The sequence below is a fragment of the Uranotaenia lowii genome, chromosome 2, assembly GCF_029784155.1.
Source record: "Uranotaenia lowii strain MFRU-FL chromosome 2, ASM2978415v1, whole genome shotgun sequence".
Classification (NCBI taxonomy): Eukaryota; Metazoa; Arthropoda; class Insecta; order Diptera; family Culicidae; genus Uranotaenia; species Uranotaenia lowii.
Window position 1 is genome coordinate 249,437,662 of NC_073692.1, and position 23,913 is coordinate 249,461,574.

General features: G+C 33.6%; 1 protein-coding gene across 5 annotated transcripts in view; it reads right to left on the reverse strand.

Annotated features, from left to right (window-relative positions):
* Nucleotides 1–7,996: 7,996 nt before the first annotated feature.
* Nucleotides 7,997–23,913, reverse strand: part of LOC129742272 (uncharacterized) — a 68,942-nt gene continuing 53,025 nt past the window's right edge. For 2 of the 5 annotated variants that reach the window (XM_055734149.1, XM_055734148.1), the window contains 10 exons: nucleotides 22,288–22,383; nucleotides 10,238–10,387; nucleotides 10,016–10,092; nucleotides 9,522–9,663; nucleotides 9,259–9,428; nucleotides 9,050–9,144; nucleotides 8,892–8,980; nucleotides 8,632–8,819; nucleotides 8,422–8,559; nucleotides 7,998–8,351 (listed from right to left, as the gene is read on the reverse strand). In XM_055734149.1, the coding sequence (XP_055590124.1) occupies nucleotides 8,219–8,351; nucleotides 8,422–8,559; nucleotides 8,632–8,819; nucleotides 8,892–8,980; nucleotides 9,050–9,144; nucleotides 9,259–9,428; nucleotides 9,522–9,663; nucleotides 10,016–10,092; nucleotides 10,238–10,387; nucleotides 22,288–22,383 (1,278 nt within the window). In that variant the 3' untranslated portion in view covers nucleotides 7,998–8,218. Of the gene's footprint in view, nucleotides 8,352–8,421; nucleotides 8,560–8,631; nucleotides 8,820–8,891; nucleotides 8,981–9,049; nucleotides 9,145–9,258; nucleotides 9,429–9,521; nucleotides 9,664–10,015; nucleotides 10,093–10,237; nucleotides 10,388–22,287; nucleotides 22,384–23,913 lie in introns of all 5 variants that reach the window. The other 3 variants (XM_055734153.1, XM_055734152.1, XM_055734151.1) reach the window with 2 other exon arrangements.

The following is a 23,913-nucleotide window of genomic DNA, read 5'->3' on the forward strand; positions in this document are numbered from 1 at the left end:
TGCACAGCGATGCAAATACCGTGTTATGCTATCCTACTTTTCGAGTGAAGATATGTCTGGTCATGCTAATCGCTGACTTTCAGTTCAGTGAATACTTTACGGCATGCCAGGAGCAACTATGGGCCAGAGAAAAGTTTGAGGCACTCATAAGCATCTATAGAAAACTGTCCTAAGTGCAATCATGCATTTTTTTTTACTTGGAACTTTATTATTATTATTATAATTTATTAGAGACCTTTTAACCACCCGGGTCATTCGGGTCTGTCTTGGAACTTTATGATTTCAATAAAAAATTTTAATTTCCGGAATGGATTTTTTTTTCATTTTGATTCTTTAAAAAAAACTTCAATTCTGAGTTCTGAGTCAAATTAAATGTTCGATTACGTTTTTTTTTGCTATAATTCATGCTGAATATTATCAAATTTTCGAAGGCGATGCCAAAATGTTAGGGAAACATGGAAAATCGAGAAAGCGTAGCTTTTAGTCGTAAACGACCGCTTTTTGATGACTATTTTGTGGCTAAAATTCATATACACATCTGGTCAAGCAATGTAACATCTCATCAGAAATTGAGCTATAATCCCATACAAACTTTGTTGAGTGACTCTTCTCCTAGTTTTTTTCAAATAGACTGAGAACAAATTCTAGCAACTACACTACAAGCTTCTGATCGACACACCGAAAAAAGCATATTCAAGTTTCGCATGCTTGAAAATTTGCTATTCCTTCTGGGATTCCCCATGGAAATCTTTCTAGTTCCTTTTTGTTCGACTATTTTGTGAACAATCTTTGTGAGCTTATCAATTCTGAATCCTTCTTTATACGATAATCTGATAATTTTCTGTTCAATTGCAAAATAGTTATATAGACTGCCTGTCATGACAACAAACAGTACCGTAATCCGGGGTATGATTGATCACTTTTTTCAATATTTTTCGATTAATTTTCCTGTTAAGGAGAATGTGGCATGTTCCATATTTTTAAAACCAGTACTGGCCTCCTATGAACGTAAAACATGGTTGCAGAAATTTATTTGACTACTTTAAATTTGATTTAAAAATCGATTTAGTCTCTGTTCAGAATTTGATGTATTGGGGTTACATTGATCAGTCTCCATTTTGCCGGTTTTAAAGAGTTTTCTTGACCATAAAGGATACAAAACACCTTCATAATTGTTCACAAATTCTAATTTAACAATTTAATCTTGCTTTTTAACGTTTTCTTTTAAAAACATTTATAATCGAAAAAGAAACAATGATGCTGCATACATCTAGGGGCTAAAATTATAATAATTGCTAAATAGTTTTAGCTTCAAAATACAAATGAAATTTTACCTTCACACATTTCCCTAGGCTCTTCCACTATTTCCAATTCTATTTTTTCTTCAAAGCTAGTCATTTGATAGGATTTCTATCCATTTGTCCAATAAGGGCTTACTGTGGCTTACTCTTGGAAAATGTCCATCCTTTATAAATATCGAAAGTTTATCATTGAATGACTAGAAAAATAGCACTATAACTATGCATATACAAAGAATAAAAGTTGTTCTTTCACATTCAACCACTCGTTTGCTTCTGAATACTTTTTGATATCATCAGGAGAGTTGTTTGTTTGCGAGCCTTGGAAAAAAATGGATATTTTAAGATATAGAAATTACATTTTTACTAACAGAAAACAATATCCATTACAAACCAAATTTCGCCTATTTGATACTCAATTAATAGGCTTTCAAACGTAGAAAACAGTTTTCAAAAATTTAAGCTATAGACTTAGTCATTGATGATAATGTGGAAAAATTCATTAATGTAAAAAGTTACCCGGGTGATCAAAGTTACCCCGTTTTACGGTACTTAAATATCTGAACGCTTGTGCCAAGTGAATGTGATGGAAGTGGAACTAAAAAAAAGTGAGATTCTTATTAACGTTCGATAAAAGCTTGATTTGGAAAACTCATCTCCACAAAGCTAGTTCCGTGATAATTCTTCCAAATGTTTCATATGAACGATATTTTTACGTGATATATCCTCAACGTTTAAGGAGCAATTAACTTTTAAGGATGCAGACACTTTCTCTTAGACATTTCTGAACCATAAGCGCGCGTTCCAATCATCATTCCATACTGAAGACCCACGAGAAAAAAAAAACTAAAAATTGAGTTTAGAAAATCGGCTGATTGAAAAAATGAGATACAGTGTCAAAATTTAAAGTCTTTAATTTGAGATGAGATTCTACCAGAAGATCCAGGATAGCGGTAGCTTTCATATGGCCCCTTATATTTAACGAGTTAAATATCGAGCAGCTTTGAACGGTTGAAGCTAAGGGATTGAAATCAAGAGAGAATTCTTTGCATTTGGAGTGGTAATGATCAAAATTCCACAACTGCTTCACAAATTGCAACATTTTGCAACAATTAGCACATTTTCACTCTCTCTGAGCACTGGTTTCTCTCATTTGAACTCAATCCTTTTAATTCTCTCTAAAAAATTGCCACAAATTACCACCAATTACCACCAGTCATTGGCTGCACAATTTGTGTGATCATTGACGAATTTTCTCCCTTCATTTCAGTTCCCCGCGTTGAAGCGCTTCATTCGATCGGCAGCGATAAAGTTACTCGAGTCGATGTAAAAATGCAAAAGCGATGCTTGACATACCATATATTCTTACCATATTCTTACCTTCTCCGGCAATTGATCATATTTGACGTCACATCCGGAAATATTGAGAGCATTGTCCTGTGTCATACTCAGTGGGGCTTGGGGCCATTGAGCTCCTAACCAACAAATAGACAATTCTGAATAAAAGAAATCTAAAGCACAATTTATCTTAAATCTGGACGCATTAAAACGGATTTATCTCGGAGCTATGTGAACAAAATAAAAATGTTAACTTTTCGGCGAACACAACTTATCAAAGATTGGACACCCTGTTCACTGACCTCAGCGGCCATTTTGTTCCACCATCTCTTCGTCTTTGTTGCATCCCGTGCATCTTACCATTCTTCTCCATCTTCTACTTGACCATTGCCCAATATTTTTAGATAGGGTGGAATTGAGGGCAGTTGGGTGGGTTGATGTCCTTTTCGACAAAATCCTCTCCGTTGTCCCGATAGCACTGTAGTACCTATTTGCTGTATTGGCAGCTTGCCAAATCTGGCCAAAACATTACTGGTCCATTGTGAAATATAATGTACGAAAGAATATGATTTTTCAGGCACCTTCCTTATACATTTTAGAGTCTATGGTCTTGTTTGTTACAGAATCGGGCTGTAAATACCATGTTAAACACTTTCTTGCAAAGTTATAAAAATTTTGGCCTGGAAGATGCCCAAAATCCTTCTAATTGTACGTTTCGTCATCCATAAAGATGCAATACGATCTTATAGGGCCAGTAAGCTTACTGGCCTGATAAGATAGTATTCCTTCGCGCAAACGAATCCTTCTTACGGTGCACCGCTCGGCACTTCAAACTGTTCGAAACAAATAAAGAATCCTGAAAAGGTAGGGGAAAACTGTACAAGACGCACCAGCGGGGTAAAATGGCCCATGCCATTCTTTCTCAAAAATACACTATACTATGGCTTCGAATGATGTTTTGAATTTGAATTTGAATTTGAGCTTTAAAACTTTTTAGAAAACCCGCATATCAAAACAAAATGCCATTCTTTTTATTTGCTGACTCCCAAATAACGAAAAGAATGTATAATTATAACCAATTTCGTCCTTGTTAGAGTTAAAAAGGTGCACCAATTTTTGATAAGTTTAGCAATAGTATATGATTTTTTTGCCAAAGTATGGTTAATTTACAAAAATACGATGAACATGTAATTAAACATTTGATGTTTCAATTATTACATTCCGTATAATCATTGTTCCATTTCTTATCGCCCTTTCAGTATGGTGCGTTCTGTCCACTAGTTTTGGCTTTCTACTCCGCGGTTTGTTTTCCGGCTGTTTAAGTTTTTTACAAAAATATAATCAAAACCGTGTTTTTATTGTATTCTTTCTGTTTGATAATACGTAAATCTGATCCCTGAATCGTAGTAATCTTTCAATTCGGTTCTAAGATGATTGGTATCGCTGTAAATAGCGATTATGCTTAACTGGTGCGTCTTGTACAGATTTCCCCTAACTACTCATGATTCCAAATTTGCGGAGATATTCCGGCTGGATTGCACCCACAGTCCTTTTTCATATCTGTTTTCTACTCGTTTGATGTCCTGTCCACTAACCCGCAATAACAGAATTAAGCTATTGTATAATTACATTTTCATGAAGAACTAATGAAATGAAAGGATACATATCTTTAAGCTATCAAATGGCTTCAGTCTAGTATTTTATACCGACCCATGTACATGCACATAAGGGTAATAATAACAACAACACGTTTGCTAAAACAATCAAAGCATATATTGAAGGTGGATTTGTTTCTTTCAGTCAGCTTTTACCGGTTTCTATTATTTGAGAACAACGATGATTGACACATTTATTCCACCGATGGTGATCGCATTTTTCCTGACTATCACTGGTACACTGGCTTATCCGGCCATTCGATTTAAGAATAATTAGACAAATTTTAAAATAAAAACACCAGCGTAATATAAAACATAACAATTTTACCACCGGTGTTAAAAAAAACCCATAAGTTGCCAACAAGTCATGGCTTACTCCTTTGGTTTCTAAAAGAAATGAAAATATCAATAAAAAAAATCTATACTGAGGTTGCAAGGAATATTTGAATTGTAGATTATAATCTATTTGACAATTCTCAAATGAAAAGTATCCTCAACATCATGAGTAAATATAATTCCGCAAAGTTTCAAGTCTTGCAGTCGTTACTAAAAAATTTCAATTTATTCTGTTTTTGTTTAGGCAGTAAAATTAAAGCTTGCGCTGCCGATCGCTGCGCTAAATTACTTTGTCTTACTTTGATCACTATGGTTTTTACGTATCTCAACATCTTCAATATAATTGTTTTATGCCATTTAGCACAGAAGGCTTAAAACATCGATAACAGTATTTTTTTGTTTGGACTCAATTGAATCTTTCAACGTTTTTTCAAAACCAAATACAGACCCCGTTCGATTTTGGCAACATACTCGAACATTTTGTGTTGCCAAAATTGAATGTTGCCAAAATCGAACGGTATTTTTTCTTAATTTTTTTTCTATCATTTTTACAGAATAACTATTTTTTATTATCGTTAATGTTATTTTTAGTCAATTTCCGACAATTTTAGTCCTTTTTTTTATCATTTTTTCACATATTTTGATGCATTTTGCACTACTCTTGATTTGTTTATAATCTTGGTTATTTTTGTCATATTTGCTGTTTTTGTCATTTTTATCACTTTTTAGTTGTTTCTTTTCACTTTTAGTCTTTTGTTTGTATTGGTTTTTTAATTTTTTTAACTTTTCATCTTTTTGTCATTTTGAGGTACTTTATCATTTTTTTAAAAAACTTTTGTTCTTCTTGTTGTATTTTATCACCATTTCAAAACATAAAAACGTATTTATGGTGTTTGTTTCAATTATATTGGTCCTGTTATAGGGAAAACTAAAAGGTAATGTTGCTTTTAAAAACCGTTCGATTTTGGCACATGTGCCAAAATCGGATGTCGCCAAAATCGAATGTTGCCAAAATCGAATGTTGCCAAAAACGAACGGGGTCTGTATACTCAAAAGATGGACAATGTTTTGCTGCATACATTTAGGGGTAAAAATTGTTCAACAGTGGCACAACGAATTTTGGTTCATTTTTCTACTGTATATTATTGTTTTAATTGGTAAATGTTTTACTAGTGTTCAATATCTGATACCTGTTCAATATCTAGTGCTTCTACCCTATCTACATATTTTAGACGATCCTCTTGATACAACTAGGCAATAGCTTATGGTGTTTGTCATTGATTTATTTTTACAGATTGGATTACTATATTTACAACACCATATCAGCCTGCAATTAACGCTATTTTCATGCTGTCAATGCGTTATCGAAAATTCAATGTTGTCCGGCCATATACAAGTTTCCGATCATCAAACTCCAAATTATATATTCAAAGTCAGAAGTTCATATAGATAATTTCATTTCATTTTGTTTGTGTATTCACACATAATCCTCGTTTTTTCGCTTGCCGCGAGTATGCTACACTTAGAAACACAATTCAGATGTTATAAATTTAATGATGAAACTTTGTTCGGAAAAATTAAACCCAACACTTTGGGTAACTCGAAGATAATAGATTTGTAGAATGTGGTCCAGTAAATTCTGAGGTATGCCGGATTTTGTTTTTTCCCGGCTTAAATTTGCTAGCGGTCCTTAATCTGCTAAGTTCTCAACATTTTAATCTTTATAACGCTAGGGGCTAATAATTTCGAATACATCTTCAAATCGAGTTCCAATTTATATTTTAGATATGAAATGCAAGTTGGAGATCTGATTTTAGATGCTCGGGATAGTCAGGTGTGGAATGTTTGGAAGGTATAACTCAAAGTGACGAAAGTTTATTTCTAAAGCATTAAAATGCATCGTGCTCCGGCATTTTTAAATCTTAAACCTTAAAAATTAAAGTTATAAGTTTACTTAAACCTTGAAAAGTTGTGAAGGATGTTTTAATAATGCCAAGAAATTTTTACATAGCTTTAATTGTTCTTATACAAGAAATATCGTATGTACTTATATGTTTTGTTGTATTTTTTCTTACGCACATTTTGAAGAAATTTAAAAAAAAAGTAAACAAATGGGTATTGCCAGTTGTACGTTCAGTTTTCACGTAGGGGAGATGGGGGCATAATGGCCACCTTAAGGAAAACGGTTATTTAACCATAGAAAATAGCTATAATATGGAGGTTACATTATTGTTTCGTGTTCAGACACTTGAAAAGCCTATTCCCTAACGGGCTGAAACGTGAAAAACTAGATGAAAACGGTAAAAAATGCATTTTAAAAAATTTTGCCAAAAGCTGAAAACCAGCCACTGTGGAGGCATAATGAGAACCCCCCCTGAGGCAGTATGAGCACCATTAATCAGAGCAAGATGTGCGTTTTTGCCGGGGAATCTGGCAGCGAATTCAATTCGATGAAGTCAGGTGAGTCGTAGATTCATCAAACAAAGCAATAACAAAATAATCTAGGTCTGTTTGTAGAATACAAACAATTCACGCACGCTCATACATTAAGTGCTTTGTTCGGAGGATGATGCTACTAGCCGTATAATGCAACAATAAAAAAATCGATCTTGAATTGTGAATGGAAAAAAATCACCTCGAACAGAAATCTAACTCTAGGCTTTTTATTACCTCTCCGACACCTTATCAATAGGCTAAATTGTCGGATGAAAACTAGTCAAGGTGTGGCGCTATAAATCAATTTAAATTCGCTGCTAGATTCTACGGCAGAAAAGGCTCATTATGCCTCGATAATATGGTGCTCTATATGCCCCTAGTCAACAAATTTAAGTAAAAACGTGTTTTTAAATTGATAAAAGTGAAAAATCAAAAATTTTATGATGGTAAAAATTGAGAAACAATGTGTACATCATGTTGCAGTGCGTACATTATAGATCAAGGTTATTTTAAGATCATAAGAGCTTATTTCGTGGTGCTCAAAAATTATAATATTTTCGTAACTTGAGAACCAAGCTAGTTTTTTTTAAATATCTCTGTAAAGATGATAAGGAGATTCCTTTTTTTGTGAAAAATTAATACTATAGGAAGTACGAAACAAATCCTCATGAAAATTTATTTAAGAAAATACGCACTTTCGTAGAAAAGCGTAGTTCTCATTATGCCTCGGGTGCTCGTTATGCCCTCATCTCCCCTAAATATGCATTTACCTGTGAGTGCCATGAGAGGTAAATCACTCATTGTGCCGTATTTTTCGTTGAGGTCTGCTAAGAGTTGGCAAATAAAACCTATCGCGTTATCAGCAGGGATTTGTGATTCACTTATTGAAACAAACATGCTTTAAAACTCATGTGTTTTTGTATGCTCACATTTTATTTCCTTTGATACAATATATTCATATCTAAAATTGTACTATAAGTAATTGATCTCCGGGTTCTACTCAAACGGCTACAAGCATACGTCAAACACATGAATTGGAAAAATTATTAGGAAAACAAACGCTATATCTTTCTTTAAAACCAAAATTTATTCGTAATATCTCACTTGCATCTTATAGAAGAGTATTTGTCAATTCCAGAGAGAGTTGTTACTTTACTAAGGACTACTTCCTTCGAATAATGCTCTAAATTCACCACTTTTTGGCCTTGGTAAACTCATTCTTAAACTTTGATTTAACTCGGTTAAACTTAAATCAGAATGAACCTTTTTTAAACTTCCGCTTTCGTCACTGGAATGAAAAAACAATGCAAAATAAATCAATTAACAGAAAAAAATGTTTAAAATTTAAACAAACTCACCTAAAATTATTTAAATTATTTTCAGCTTCGACTGCTAATGCATTTACCACAGCACTTATTTGATTAGTTTCTGCATTTGCCGATTCCGATTCCTCCTTATGAGCCATAATATTTGGATTTTTTCCTATTTTGTTAAGCCTGTGAATGAAAGGGGTAGAGTGTTCAGAAGGGCTTAAACAAAAACGCAATTGACGTGCCAAGATGACAAACCTCTCAGCTGCTACAGTCTCCATAGTTTTCCTCATCAATGGGTATTGGTCCAGAACAGCATTGAAATGATCAACACTCAAAGAGAATAAATTGCAGTAGGTTTCTGCGCGAACACTTGCAACTCGCCTAGCGTTAGTTAGAAGACATATCTCTCCAAAATAAGATCCATCTGATAAAGAAGTTGCAACCTGTGGAGTACAAGACAAAACAAAGCAGATTTTAGATTAAGATCAAATGCTGGTCATGTGTAAGCTATGTACCTCTCCATTCGCCATTACGATATCCACGATTCCTTCTTGGATAAAATACATTTTTGATCCTATTGTTCCCTCCTTAATTACAATATCACCTACAAATTGAAAGGAAAACAGTTTTAGAATTGAGTTTCCCAATGTATATGGGAATGTTGTCGAATTACCAGGTTGAAATACTTCATATCTTAATTTAGTTACTACATCTGATACAAAATTAGAGTCAGCATTGGCAAAAAAAGGCACTGAAGCAACCAAAGACCTGTGAAAAAAGAAAGACAGAAGTCATGAGATTTTACTATCTGTTTCAAAGAGTAATGAAAGTCGACATCTGTAAATGGAAAGACTTTGCTCAATTATTCTATAAATCACTTACCTACAATTGTAGTTTATCACATCTTCTCTTAGTTTTTCACTTAGTTCGCCTAGAATGCACTCTTCGTCGAAGAATTTCCCTTGATATCGATGCTCAAAATATTCTGTGATTCTTTGCCGCATGTCTCGTGGTAATTTGCGATACGCCATGTATTCTTCGACTTGCTTCACCTAAGAAATAATATGGAAATGTTGGTCAGGTTTTCAGAATATATTGTATGTAATGTATCTTAACGATCAGGAGAAAGTTAAGTCAACATTTACCTTTTCACGATACTGTCGCCTGCTGGAGTCTAAGCTTTGGATCAAATTTGTCGCGTGTCCGAGAAAAAGTGCATAGCAAGTTGCTCCAGATATCATAGAAAGCATTGTCAACCACATGTCTGTAAGCGATTGAGGCGGAAACCTGTGAAAAGTATTATTTTAGATATAGAGTTGGAATTTAACCTTCAACGTTAGGTTTAAAAATGCTTTCATTTATTGATTCATACTAAACGTTACTCAAATGTACTACTTGGGAAATTTTTAAACGTCATATATTCATTTTTTTCAGATTCTAATTGAATAAGTATTTAATGTTTTCCCGTACATCGATACAACTAGAAATTATAACTTCGTTTACAAACTTAGAACTGGATTATAGTAGTTTCAGATTCTATATTCAGATTACAAATTCAGATTTACTTTGGCTGTTTTAGATTTTTCAGATAAACTATTGGTTAGCAAAGGAAATGTATTCAATAAAATTCAGGTTTTACCTGCCATATCCAATGCACAGCATATGAGACATCGCCTTAAATAAAGCCCATGAATATTGCTCCAGCCAGTACGCCTCCTGAAGACAGAAAAGACACATAAAAAGATAACAAAAAATAGAGTAGAGATATATTTTTTTTAACAACACGAAACAACTACGTAAGAACGCCCGGAACAATTCAGTCACGCACTGGAAAACCATTCTGTTTGGAAGTTTTACTAACCTGTAGTTCATTGATAGCCACCCAGGAATTCGACGGAAATCCTTGCAGCATAGGAACTAAGAATTGCAAACATCCACTCCAGTGTCCTATGAGCAACATCATACAGATAAGATTGAATATCCGCATAAAGACGGAAGCCATATTCAGGAACTAGAAGTGGAGAGTAGATAAGCCGTTAGCTATTGATCACGCTGGAGCCGATTGATAGCTGGTGATAATGCATTCGGATTAATCCGTTAAGCATGATTTATTGTTATATATTTTTAACAATATTGAATTACTACAAAGAAAGTAGCTATGCATTCTCCGGAATTTTCATACAGCATATATCCAGAAACATTTACTTCATGCTGAGTCTGAGGAGCCAGGTGTTGGAATTGTACAATTTTATGTTTCTGTTTGCTGATACATGCGTGGTTTTGGTTTGTTTTGTATTAATTTCCGTTACTGGAATATGTTTGATGTCAGAAAAAGACGACTTACGAATACTTCTAATTCATGCATCTAATAGAATCACGTTCTATATGTAAAAAATGCTCGAATCACACACCGCTTTGAAAGGCATTTTTATTCGGGAAAAATTGGTTAGGTTTCTGAGAAGTGTTAGATTTAGTGTCATTGCCTGTACTAGGAAATGTTTATCTAATTGAAGTTTGTGTCTTGCAAGATAAATAGAATTGAAAGAAGACAATTGCAAATCTTGCACTTAAGAAATCGGCCAGTGCAATTTCTATCTATCACTAAACTGGAGTTGCCCTAAGTTTATTCATAGGTAAGGTTCAAATTAGAATATAATCTTTCCAGTAGAGGGAGCAAAATAAAATTAAATAAGGATACATGAATTAATAGTTTACATTTTTTCGCATATCCATATACCTACTGTTAAATTGGACGTTAGGACGTAAGTTGACCTTAATAGTATTATTGTTAGAATATATTTTATCATATACCACGGTTTATTTGAATTTTCTCCAAAAAAGATTATTATAGACAATTGAACCGAAAGTGAAAAGCAAAATATCCCCAAAAGTTGTACCTAGTAAAATGGTAAGATAGCTAGATTCTTTAGGTATACTACTCCGTTGCTTGCATTTGTATTAGTAGGCCAACCAAGTAAAAGTTATAGAAATTCCACAGAAATGTATGAGGAATTTAAAAAAAAATAGTTTTTGGATAAAACTTCTTATTTTTTAATTTTTAATTTTTTTATTTTAATTTTTAAATTTTAGAATTTTTAATTCTGCAAAAAAATATAACGACGTTCACCAAAGTATTTTTAATGTAATAATTTGATTTGCCGTCAAGTTAAAAAAAAATTGTTTTGGGTAAAATTTCTTAAAACTTATTTTTTTTTGTTTTTGTTGTATCTTAAATAAAGAAGCATTCATTACTAGTTGTAACAAGTTATATGGCACGCATATTTTACAACTAAATTTGAAAAAATACTTTCCGAAAATTGAAAATTTTGCGGAAATACTGCTAGATTTCCAAAGAAAAACTGTCGCGAAGTCAGAATATTGAAAGCTTTTTAGCAAAAATTTGTTAAACAATAATTGTCCCACAAGTTATTTCAAGGAATGCGACTGATATAAATTTAAACATTTTGTTCAAAATCCCATACATATCGTTCGAAAATTCATATCTATTTCTGACCCTGCCTTTACACAGCTCTGTGGGTTGAGGGTTGAGGTTGAGGTTAATAATATACCTTCGCATTTACCTATCTTAGTAAAATGGTACCCGATGTTTAAATTCTTCAGTATCCAAATATATAGTGTGTGTAACTTAGTAACCCAAGTCTCTCGATATTCGAATACTTACCGTTTTATTGCCTAAAGTCATCAGGCAGAATGGAACACAAGATCAAATCGGAAAATTGCTTAAACTAAATAGAACGCTACCTAAGATTAAGTAGATATGGGGTCCTTTTCGAATTTCTCAAACCCTGGGACGTAGGCCAGCATCTATCAAGACTGCCAAGTGATAGATGATTCCATATAATGACGGCCCACCTCAACTACCTAGTACGCGATCTAACGGTGTTCCGTGGAACCTTCTGTTTTCATCAAGAGAAGAACCGCCTCTGGGTAGTAAACAAGCTAAATTGAAACTGCCTAGATGCAATCGAAATTTATGTTTTTTTATCGTCGTCGCTTGGGTTGTCAAATAACATGTGTTGGTTTGAGTGAAACCGTTTGATTGAAAACAATTGAATTTCCGCAGCGCAGATGTGTGTGTGTGATAATTCAAGTTAACTTTTAAATGAATAGGAATCAAGTATCAATGTGTGAAATTATCTTTACCGTTTAGTTTCACGGAACCCCGTAGATAGCGCTGCGGAAAGGGATCCAAAGTCAACCTTTAGTTGACATTCTTGATAAAGACAACTGGTCTTCGCCTAAGGACTAAAAAGTTTTGTTATGGCTCAAAACTTGTCCATAGTTTTATGAAAATTTTAATTTGACATTTACACGAGTAAATTTTACCTTTAGATTTTTATGCAAAAATTTAAAATTTCATCTGAAAAACGAACATGATTTTTCTTTTAATTCTTGCACCGAGCCATCTAATCGTTTTGTGCCAATTTACAATTACTCTTAAGGAAATGTGCTGTTGAAGAACTTTGCCCTTGACCGTAATTTAAAATCTCTTCTGATAACTGAGCTATAATTATTTGAATGCTGGTGCATACATATATCCTTTAGCATTGAAGGCGGTTCAATAAAATTCGCAACACTGAAATTCGAAGGAAAACATCTATGAGCAAATTCGTCGAGCAATGTATCCTTCGTTTCTGGCGTTGCGTTTTTAATTGAACTGCCTTCAATGCAAAAAAGACATAAACCCTTTTCAACAGGCTATACACGGTTATCCAAAATGGTAGTAAGTAAAGGCCTTCGACAAAGTTGTTCAGCATAAAATTTCCTTCGGAGAATTTAGAAATTTAGTAATGTAAACGTTATTATTTTCGAATTCTGCAAAAAAAAATTGATGATTTTTAAACCAATAAGAAACTATTGAGTCCTCAGGGTGTGATTTTTTTTAAATGATCCCAAATCGGCTCAGTCTCATGGAATCAGAAAAGGTTGACACTAGATTTACAAATTAAAAATTTTAATTTTTCCGAAATCTGAGGTCCAACGTGTTATTTTTTTAGATTTTTCAAATGAGAATAACAAATTAACGAAAATCTAAGCCTTAACCCTTTCCTTCCCATGGTAGCACAGGTGATCCACAACTTTGCACAGCTCACATTTGAACTGGGCGCTTTGGATCAACACCATTTTTTCACCGAATGTGTAGATATGAGTGAAGAAACATTGCACGAGATTTGAAGTAAATTGGTTCGCTAGGTTTTGCTTGGCAGATCAAAATCTGCAAGGAAATCGGATTTTTTTCGAATTTAAATCAAGTCCTCATTTGTTGTTCAATAACTTGACAAGTTTTTATAATTTCTTTCAAATAAAAATACTGACGTACAGAAGGTTGGTTATGCAAGCAGAATCAAATGATGGTTTACTTAGATTTCAACTAAAACATATAAATTTTTGAGTAAGTAAAGTGGATTACTGGTGATACACTGGGAACAAAACGTACTTTTCTTCTTGTGAAGCTTCTTATGAATACTCATGAAAATCATTTCGTCAACAAAAAAATCGCTTCAGGATAGTTATTTCATCTGCTTAAATGACCACATGTCTCGAAATATTTGTAAAAGTTCGTGATTTTCTCGAAAAACGGCATGTTTTGTTATCCTTGCGCAAAGTGTCATGCATGGCAGCCATTGCTCAAGGCAAAAATGAAAATTTCAAATATTTCAATAAATAGACTTTCGAAGGATGCGTATACCGAAGAAGTTTTTTATCAAATAGGATCGTATTAGTTTGTGTTCAATGAAGTGATGAAATTCCATGTTTTTTGCAATTATTTCCTGTTTTTCATTTGCACCCTATGTGTTGTTATCTTCCCAATGGAGCACATATGATCCACCTCAAAACCCAAATTTATCAAATGGATCATTAAAGTAGGCTTAAATTATGCATCTTTTGTTCTAGAACTTTAGCTATAAATCCATATTTCTATTTTTAAAACGTGAAAAACCTCGTGGAAAGGAAAGGTTTAATTTGGCATTCTGTATCCCAAAACTCGCTGGACAAAATTGTATCAATTTAGTCTTTAAGTTATCGAAAGTTTTGTGTTCAATTTTGAAGAATAAAGTTTTATTATTAAATTAAAATATAAAATTTGGTTATGCTCCGAATAGTAGAACATTCGCGACAAGCGAAAAATTAGAATTCTCGCATTTGGTCCACAGTATGTTAAGGTAAGCTAGTTTTGTTTTAAAGATCTATATGAAAATGTTTTTGTTTTTGGTTTTGCTTAAATGTTTTATTTGCATGCAATGCCAACTTAATTTCATATATGGAGCTTATTGTATTGTATTCTCTGACTATAAGAGCAAGTTCACTGGTGTTGGGAAAAAGTGGTAGAAATTTTGACATTTTGAAAATTTTTCCATGCAAAAATGTTTTCAAGATCTTTGTGCATTGTATTTTTTACAGCACTGTTTCTATTTCAGCCGTTTGTGATAGAAATATTGCTATTTTTGTATCACAGCATGCGAAACTACAACACGTGTTGTTAAAAAACTTGAATGCCACAGATCTTGGAAATGTTTTTGCATGGCAAAACTTTCAAAATGTGCAAAAAGTGACAAAATTTCTACCACTTTTTCCCAACACCAGTGAACTTGCTCTAAGTTTGCTGAGAACTGCAAATTTATTGGAGGAGGTGGAAACAATTTCTTACGTCCAAACAGAGAAGTCTTTTTCATGAAAAAACCTAGCAACGCTCCCCACAAAAATCGAGCTATGCTCTGACATATTGTTATAACGAGAAGGTAATTAACTTTTGAGATTGAACCCTAATTGTTATACTTGCTATCTAGAATTTCGAAGGTCTGTAAAGATAAAACAACTCTGCTGGAAATACATAACTGGAAATCGACAGGTGTTATCAAACATACTTTGCTATGACTCTAAGTTTAGTTAACCATTAATCCGTACGGCGCGACGTTTCAAATACGAAGCGAAATCCGTTCTATTTGAGGCGCTTAGAGCCAGAAATGTTTAAGTACAAAAATCATAAATTTAGGAGAACTACACGATTTTCCATACATTAATCATCATCTGGTGCAAATTTCAGATTTTTAGTATTTTATTTTTATTTTCGTTTCGACTTTAAACTTCCAAAAAAAATTTAAAAAAAAACGGGCAAATCGAAAAGTTTAAAGCGAGTTTTCTCGAATATAGATTTGATGCAGCTCGGCTATAGAGTTGTTTTTGACATTTCTTACGCACACTTGCTTAGCGTGTACTGATGAACCGGGACTATTAACCTCAAAAACTCTCGGTATAAATTTCAGTGCAAAAACTGGGCAGCCATCCGACGAACACTGTCGTTTTTGAGATCAATGTTCCCAAAATTGGAAAGTGGCAAATAGGACTATACTGCGTTTAAAAAAAGGCTCTCAAACTTTTCATTATTGTAGCTTAAAAATAACTTGATATCATTTATTTAATGATTCGGTATGACATAAATAAGTTTATTATAAAATCATTCGTTCATCAAAGATGAAAAATAATAGAGACATTTGTAAATTTGTTAATTAGAACGTACTCAGTATTTGGAACAATACTATGTTTTTAGGACAGCTCAAAGTCGATTGTTTAAACACAGATTTGTAGAGCACCCGATCAGAAGAAAATATCATAATTACTACATGAAAGTTTGAGTGCAAAGCAGGAGATAATGCAACCTTGCGTACAAGTACTTGAGTCCAAAGTAAACATTGAACGAAGATTTGCATGCAAGACTTTTTGTTATAAATTGAGTTATTTTAACATCCTACGACTACATTATATCTCATTTTGATATGAAAAAAAAAGAATATCAAAATATCTCATCTTGATATGATTTGGTTTTTCTCTTCTGATCGGGTATGCTTCTGCTCGATGGCTCAAGGCAAACTGTAAGAACTTTTACTTTGAAGCATGTAAACCTCGTAATAGTTTCATGTTGTATTTTTGATATAGACATGAAAACTATGATTTGTTTTTAATTTTCCCTGCTTTTACGATCTGAGGAAAAAACAGAGTTGTAGATGGTCTTGGTGATTTTTAGAAGCTCATTTAATGATGAATTTTTTGGAAGCAATAAACAAATGTTGTGTAGCACAACACACAAGCACACCTTGAATTTTAACAACTTTATATACAACATTGCATTGCCAGCGCTGATTTGCCGAGAAAGGAGTGATCTATTTCAAACTTGGCTTGCGTTTCTCAATCTTCCAGCTACAGAGATAATATACAGTACAGAAGCATAAAAAAGAAGCAAAAATTTTATAACAGAATTTCATGCAGCATGAACCACCGATACTGTTTTCTTCCACGAGACTTATAGTATTAAAAGTTACAGTTTAAAACAGAAGAACTTTCTATTTGGTTTCGATTGGAGTTGGTTTAGCTTCATGCTCGAAAAAAGACATATGATTCATATTCATATATGATAACTCGCTGTTTCCATTATATACAAAAAGTAAGAATTATTCGAACTGACTAGGTAATATTTATTGATTCATCGATTGGCTACACACTTTCTAAGCCGTAGGAAAAAGCTTTACAGCAACGACATGGCAGTTCGAGATAAGTGGACGCAAAATTTGCCATGTCACAGTGGTGGAAAGCAATAAACTCGAGATAATGGATCGACAGAACATCGATTGTTCTTAAAATCATAAAAACAAAAATGTTATTGGAGTTTAGGGATAACTTCAAACTGGAATGAAGTGTTTAAAAAATAATAGTATAGTCAACAATCACCTAGTTCATGAAATTGATAGTTAGAAATCAATGGAAAAATTGCAATCTGAGTCTCCATGCTGAATCTCCAACATGCTCTGAACACAGGAAATAAAGTCAATTTAAAAAATTTCTCACACATTTCTCACAATAATATGATTTGTTTCTTTTTTTTTTATCTTGCTTGCTTTTTTTTATACGGCTCAAGCATCTTTGTACTTTGGAAAGTGACTTTTCTCCGTCTATGGCGACCGATGAACAATAGTCATAAATGTAACCTGATTCTATCCCTTGCCCATATTTTAATTTCTACCAAAAAATTTTTTCTGTAATTCAAAACCTCCGCGAAATTTTTTGTTTTCATTCCATTCTCTTTTTCATCGTTGAATAAGTTTTTGAAACGTGATCTGCGCCGTTATTGATGTTTGAAAAGAGAGCATCAGTTTCAGTCAGTTTTCGGCACAAAAGCTAAATATTTAGTTTGCTTATTTTGTGAAGGAGGTTTTGCTCCTAAATTTTGGCTGAGGTAGCGAAATTGAAAATTTCCGCTTTTGTTTGGTTCTGCTAATTGAATACATCTAGCTTCTATATATTGTAGGTATATTTGTTTCAAACTGATAAATCATCACTAATAGAAATATGATTTTTGACATTTATCAAGTTGAGGAATCATTTGATATCATTCTGACTCCAATATGAGCTCTAAGCAGAAATTGTCACTTCGAATGGTCTCAGTAAAGGGAGTGCATAATGGAATCAGATGAAAGGAGTATTCATAGAAGAGAAATCCAACAAAAGTTGTTAAACTTTTTAAATATTTTCAACATCCTTTACTCAGCTTTTTGATTTTAAAGTTTTTGACATATTTCGTTTTCACAATAAAGTTGCACAAATTTATAAAGATGCACGTTTGGCAAACTTCTGTCATAAGAATTTAGCATTTCTATCCTGCAAGCTTGAAAATGGTTTAAACTGGTGGAAGATTTTGCACCGGACTAGACACAATGACCAATCTAGACTATGTCTGTAAATAATTTGAGTCAAAAGAATTGAGATGATTGAAATACTATAGATCCAGTATAAATGTGTACTGTAAATCCATGTTATTTAAATAATCGGTTTTCGTTATATTGAACCACAATTAGCGATAATCGATTAGCGCTTTTAACTTGAAGCGATAAATTTTTCAGCATATTTAGCGGTTTTATTAAGGATTGCTATATTTGAACACGTTAGCGATTTAATTAGCGGCGCTAGTTTTTCAGTTCGCGATGCCAAACACTGGTTTCAATCATTGTGAATGCGTGTGAAAAGTCTCTCCCTGGAAAAATAGTTGAACAACCAGAAAAACGCCCCTGAGGAAAAATATTGAGAAAGACGCTGAGAAATAAAACGCACCTTTAGTATTTTTTGGTAGATTCTCAGCTTTTCGAACTGCTTTAAGTTTTATGCAAAAACTGTGAATGTCCGTACAGCACAATTTTTAAAATCAAAACATTCATAACGGACAGTTTTAAACTGAAGTTTTCACAAAAGATTTTCATTTTTTCGTGTCAATTTGTTCTCTTTGAAGACCAATGGATAATTCACGCCAAGTTTTTGTAAACATTTTGTTGGAATTCTAATGAGAGATCTCTGATTCGGAAGGTTTGTTTATCTAGTTTTAGAAAACCCGTATTCAAAAGAAATCGGCCTAAGAGGACTAAAGTTATTGATAAAAATTGGTTTTTCATGTGTCTCCCGAACAAAATGTATCAAAATCCCATAAAAACTTCAGGCTCGTTGAGCGACTCCTTCCCGTGATCCGATCTGTCCCGAATTTGGAATGAGATCTTGCACTAGGCCTAGGATCAATTTTAGCCTGCAGCACATAACATTTCACAAGTTTGATATTTTCCGTACAAATTTGTGACAGTTTTGTATGCAATCATTCATAATTTTCTAGGATTTGACATTTAGTCCGGTTCCTTGACAGTCAAATGTCAGGTTTGTTATGGGTCCACAAAATCCCGCAAGTTGATGAATTGGTAAGCTAAATTCTAAATTTGACAATTGTAAATTTGCCTGTTGAAAGAAAACAAAAGTTTTCATCACTGGAGCAATCATGTATGGACAAGATTACAAGCAGAAATGTGTTCAGGAGATAATTTTCCCGTTTATCGAAAGATATTGGGCAATAGTCAAGCGTACATTCAATCAAACAAAACATCATCTGTGGTGGAAAAAATGGCCGATACGTTTGATGTATCCACTGTGTAGAAATTGATGTGAGGTATTCGACAAAAAATTCAAAAATTCATCAAAACTGAAAAAAAACATTTTTTTGGTATTTTTAGTCACAAAAATTGACTTTCCGGGTTGGGATTCCGTTTTTAGGAAAACCGGTAGCTTTATGTGGAATACTCAGAGTGTAAAATTAATGCATATTTATAAGCCACCTAAAATAAGGTTGCCAGTATCCGGAACAGGCAAACTCGGGATTTTTCATCTAAAAACCTGGAAAATCCGGGCAATATCCGGGCGAATTTGGCCAAAATCAAGGAATTATTCACTAAAAATGAAAAGAAAAAAAAAACACTTGAAAAAAAATAATTGAAAAAACATTAGCGGATTTTAAATCGTCTTTAAACTTGCACAAAAAATCTTTTTTGTTCGTAAAAAAAATAGGAACTCAATTTAAGATTTGTGTTTAATTTAGCAAATAAAGTGAGTAAATTCGGGCAAAATCCGGGATTTTTTCAACGAAATCCGAGCATTCGAGCTGAACCGGTTTTTGTCAAATATCCTGGCAAGTCCAGGTAAAACCAGACAATTTAGCAAGCTAATGTAAAACATAATTTTTCACTAGGATGTTCCAGTAATTTTTAAAAAGGGTGGTCCTGAAAATAATTTTAAAACAAAAATAATAATAATAAAAATTCAATTTCACTGAGTCATAAACAAAACGAAAAAATGATTGAAGGATCTAACACATAATAAGTAGAAGTGACCAGAATGATCCACAAATCGTTGCGCGTCAACACGGATGACGGAACATTTGTGTAAGGGGTGTTAAATAAAAAATGAGAATGTTTTCAATACCTTTCAGTAACTCAAATAAAGAGCGTAAAATTATCTTTCTCCAAGAAAAATTGTTCTTTGGGCTCCCTAGAAACAGTAGGCGTGTTTGGTTTTGCTAGTTTGAATTTAGTCAAAGCAAAGATGGCGTCGAAACAGCACGTGCTCCGCGAACGCATTGTACGGTTCTACGAAACGCATTTCCAGCAAGGAAAAAAAAATCACGGTGGAACATTTTAAGGAAGAATGTACCTGTCAGTACGGTCCTGGGTTCCCGGAACGTAGAGCGGAAGGTCGGAAGTGGTCGTCCGGTGACGATAATGACGAAGCAGAGGAAGACACCGTTTAAAAAGCTGTTTGACAACAAGAACGCAACCAGCATGCATGACGCCGGTCGGAAATATGGCTGCTCCCACGTATTGATCCATCGTACCCTCAAAATGGAAGGAATCGTCTGCAGGAAGAAGACGAGGTCGCCGGAGTACACGGAGGAGCAGATTGAGACGGTTAAATCACAGTGTCGGTGGATGACCAAAAAATACCGCGGGACGTAATTTGTTCTGGCTGGCTGGCGTACCTTGAGGAGAAAAAGATACCGTTCTTGCCGAAAGATCGTAACCCAACAAACTTGCCCCAGTGCCGCCCAATAGAGGATTTCTTTGGCTCACTCAGTGCCTTAGTGTATAAAAACAATTAGAGGGCCAAGGACACGAAGCAACTGACTACAAGAATCCGGAAAATGGACGTAAGTGCCGTACAACATTCTTGTGAGAGCATCGCGACGAAGTTGCGTCGAACATCAGACCACGGCCCTTACTCAAACATTCACTGACATTTTTTTTTTGAAGAAAATACATTATGTTATTAATAAAAAATACTGAAATCGATGAAAAAAAAAACAATTTTTTTATATGTGATTGAAAAAATTCTCATTTTTTATTTAACACCCGTTATTTGATAGAAAAAAAATCTCTGAGTTAAGAACTTTTAACCTCGAAGGTGGAAAGGTTGTACCTAGTGAAAATCCTGCGATGGAGGCTGAAAGACTTCTATAAATTACTGAGCAACGAAAATTGACGTTAGAAAAGCTCATAGAAAACGAATTCCGTAGGTTTGCCTAGGCAAAGCCAATTGAAACTTTATAGGCTTTTATCGAATCGAACTGGAGAAAACATGTAAAGCCGATCGATTCATCGAAATGTATGAAAAAGCCTGTTTTTTTTATCATCGCTAAAAACTACCTCTGTGCTGAATGTCTTAGTCATTAATAGTACGATGTTGTGGGATCACAGGGAAATCATGAACAAATAAACAGATTAATAATTTTAGAATTTGTTTTATCTTCCATCTCTATCATATGATACTGAATATTGCAAACGAAAGGTTTTTCACCATATCGCCAACGTAGTGTTTTCTAATGTGATATTCAAGCAATATTTAAATAGTTCTGTAATCTGTATTATCATCATTATTTATACTAGCCTGATATTTATTCATACTAAATGAGGAAAATCTCATATAATATTTACAATAGATATATCACAAAATTGAAATGTTCATTTTTTAAATGATTAAATTTACAAACAAAAATCCAATTTAGTTTAAAGCTGACATTTCAACTAAATAGGTATAAAATCAACATATACTGTGTTTGCTTACGAATTCGTAAATATTAGTGAGAATTACAACTTTGCAGACGAATATATTATTAAAATAGAACAACATGCGCGACATAGACCATGAACACTTTGAGTTAGAATGGTCCAATGTGAATCAATATAATTAAACGAAAAAAAAACCAAAACAAAGAAAAATTCATACTAATGACCAAAGATAACACCAACAATGATGAACAAGGTTTCTAGTTGGCATCGTCTTTGCATTATCAGAAGCAACAATGTTAACTATCGTTGATAAACATTCAATTTCATGAGCATTATGATTTGTCTTCAACATTGTCGAGCAAACGTGGAGTAGACTCGCATGTGACATACTATCATTTTTTAAATCCATGAATTGAAAATAAAAAATAAAACGAAAAATTAACTTGCGATTTTCAATCTTATTCGAACAAACAAAGTAAAAATAGACAAAACTATTAAGCAACAGGCTCGAAGCTTAAAATATTACCTTAAAAATAAGATTGCTCTTTGAAAAGCCCGTCTGTTCTTTTCGAAAAGATCTTCCTCTTCGATCTGAATGTTTTTTTTGTAGATTTTGTAGGATCTAAAGGGTTATAAAATAGTTAAGGAGAGAGTAGGTATTATTAAAGCAACATTAAAACAATAAAGGAATGAACCTAAAAGCTTGCCTGGAAAGCGAATGTTGATGTGTGTAGAACTGTTTTAATGATTCCTGCAGCATCCAATGAGTGCATTATTGTGCAAAAGATCATCTTCATTTCGGCATTGACATTTGTATGTTGGCAAAATATGTTTTTGTTGTCCTTCAAAGTAATGTTGGATTGTGTCCAATGTACAAAAGCATGATACTTAAAATGATTTGTCATTGGATACTGCAGTGATCTATACTTTAAGGTGAGATGGAGCTTATTAGATACTTCTGTAAATGTTTTTTTTTAATGACAGACAAAAGCGCAACCTTTTTGGATGAATTTTGTTTTGGATTATTTTCGACACTTTATTTACTACCTTGTGACATTCGTGTCTATTTTTGGATGACATGTTAGGCAGAACCCAATATGATTTCTGTGTTGTTTCGGGAGATTATTCATGGCTACTGCCAATCGAAACTATCATAGTCAAAAAAATAAATTTAATCATAGTTATGATGTTGAATTGAAGCACACTCTTTGAACTGGTATTTTCAACAATAGAAGAAAAACACCTGTATTCTATCTGCCCATTTCTTTGAACAGTATTCAGTTTTCATGTACTGTAGGCCCGTATTTCAAAAGTTTGCCAGAAATGGAATATCTGGAACATTTCTATGTGTCTATTCCGTTTTTCGTGTTTGCAGTGAAACACTACTAGCTGGTAGGGCTTCGACCAGAAATTTTTAATAACGACATTTCAATCTTATGAAACTGCTGATGATATTTTTTGTGGGGTTATAAACTAATGATCTTGTATGCCTCCAAGAAGTGCAAATGGTCTTCAGATCGGTCTGGTCATCGTACTCTTTCAAAATGCCCAGAAAACAAAATAACAAGCAAAAAAAAACAAACCTTTACCAAATATGTTTAATCTGGTTTTGTTGTAGCAAACATGTTATGACAATTTCATTCATAGAAAAGGGCCATATTATTTTGGAATTCGAGCGATCGATTTTCTCAATCAGAAATTGCAGAAACGACCTCATCAGAATTTAGTGTAATACTGTGTAGATTGTTTCAAAATTTGTTATAAGTACAAATTTGTGAGAATGAAAATGGTTCATGCCAGAAAGAGAGTTTTTTTTCCATTTATTACTTTCATTTCGAACTTTGAAGGAAGATGTTTAATGAATAGCTCGTAAAGTTAAAATCGAGCCGTGCCAACAATATACACAGTGCATCAAAGTAGGTACATGTGGATTACTATGATGAGGAAGACTTGTGTGAGCATTTTAAATTTGTTGAATTGATTTATTGAAACATTTTATTGATTATTAACACTGCATTATTTTGGATGATAAGCTGAATAAGCTTTCTAAGATCATCAGATCAAGAACACCGAACTTTCTCGTTTGAGATTTTTTGTTACTTAGTTTTTAACTCAATTTTTGGCAAAAAAAGCGCTTGGTCTAGCGCTGAGT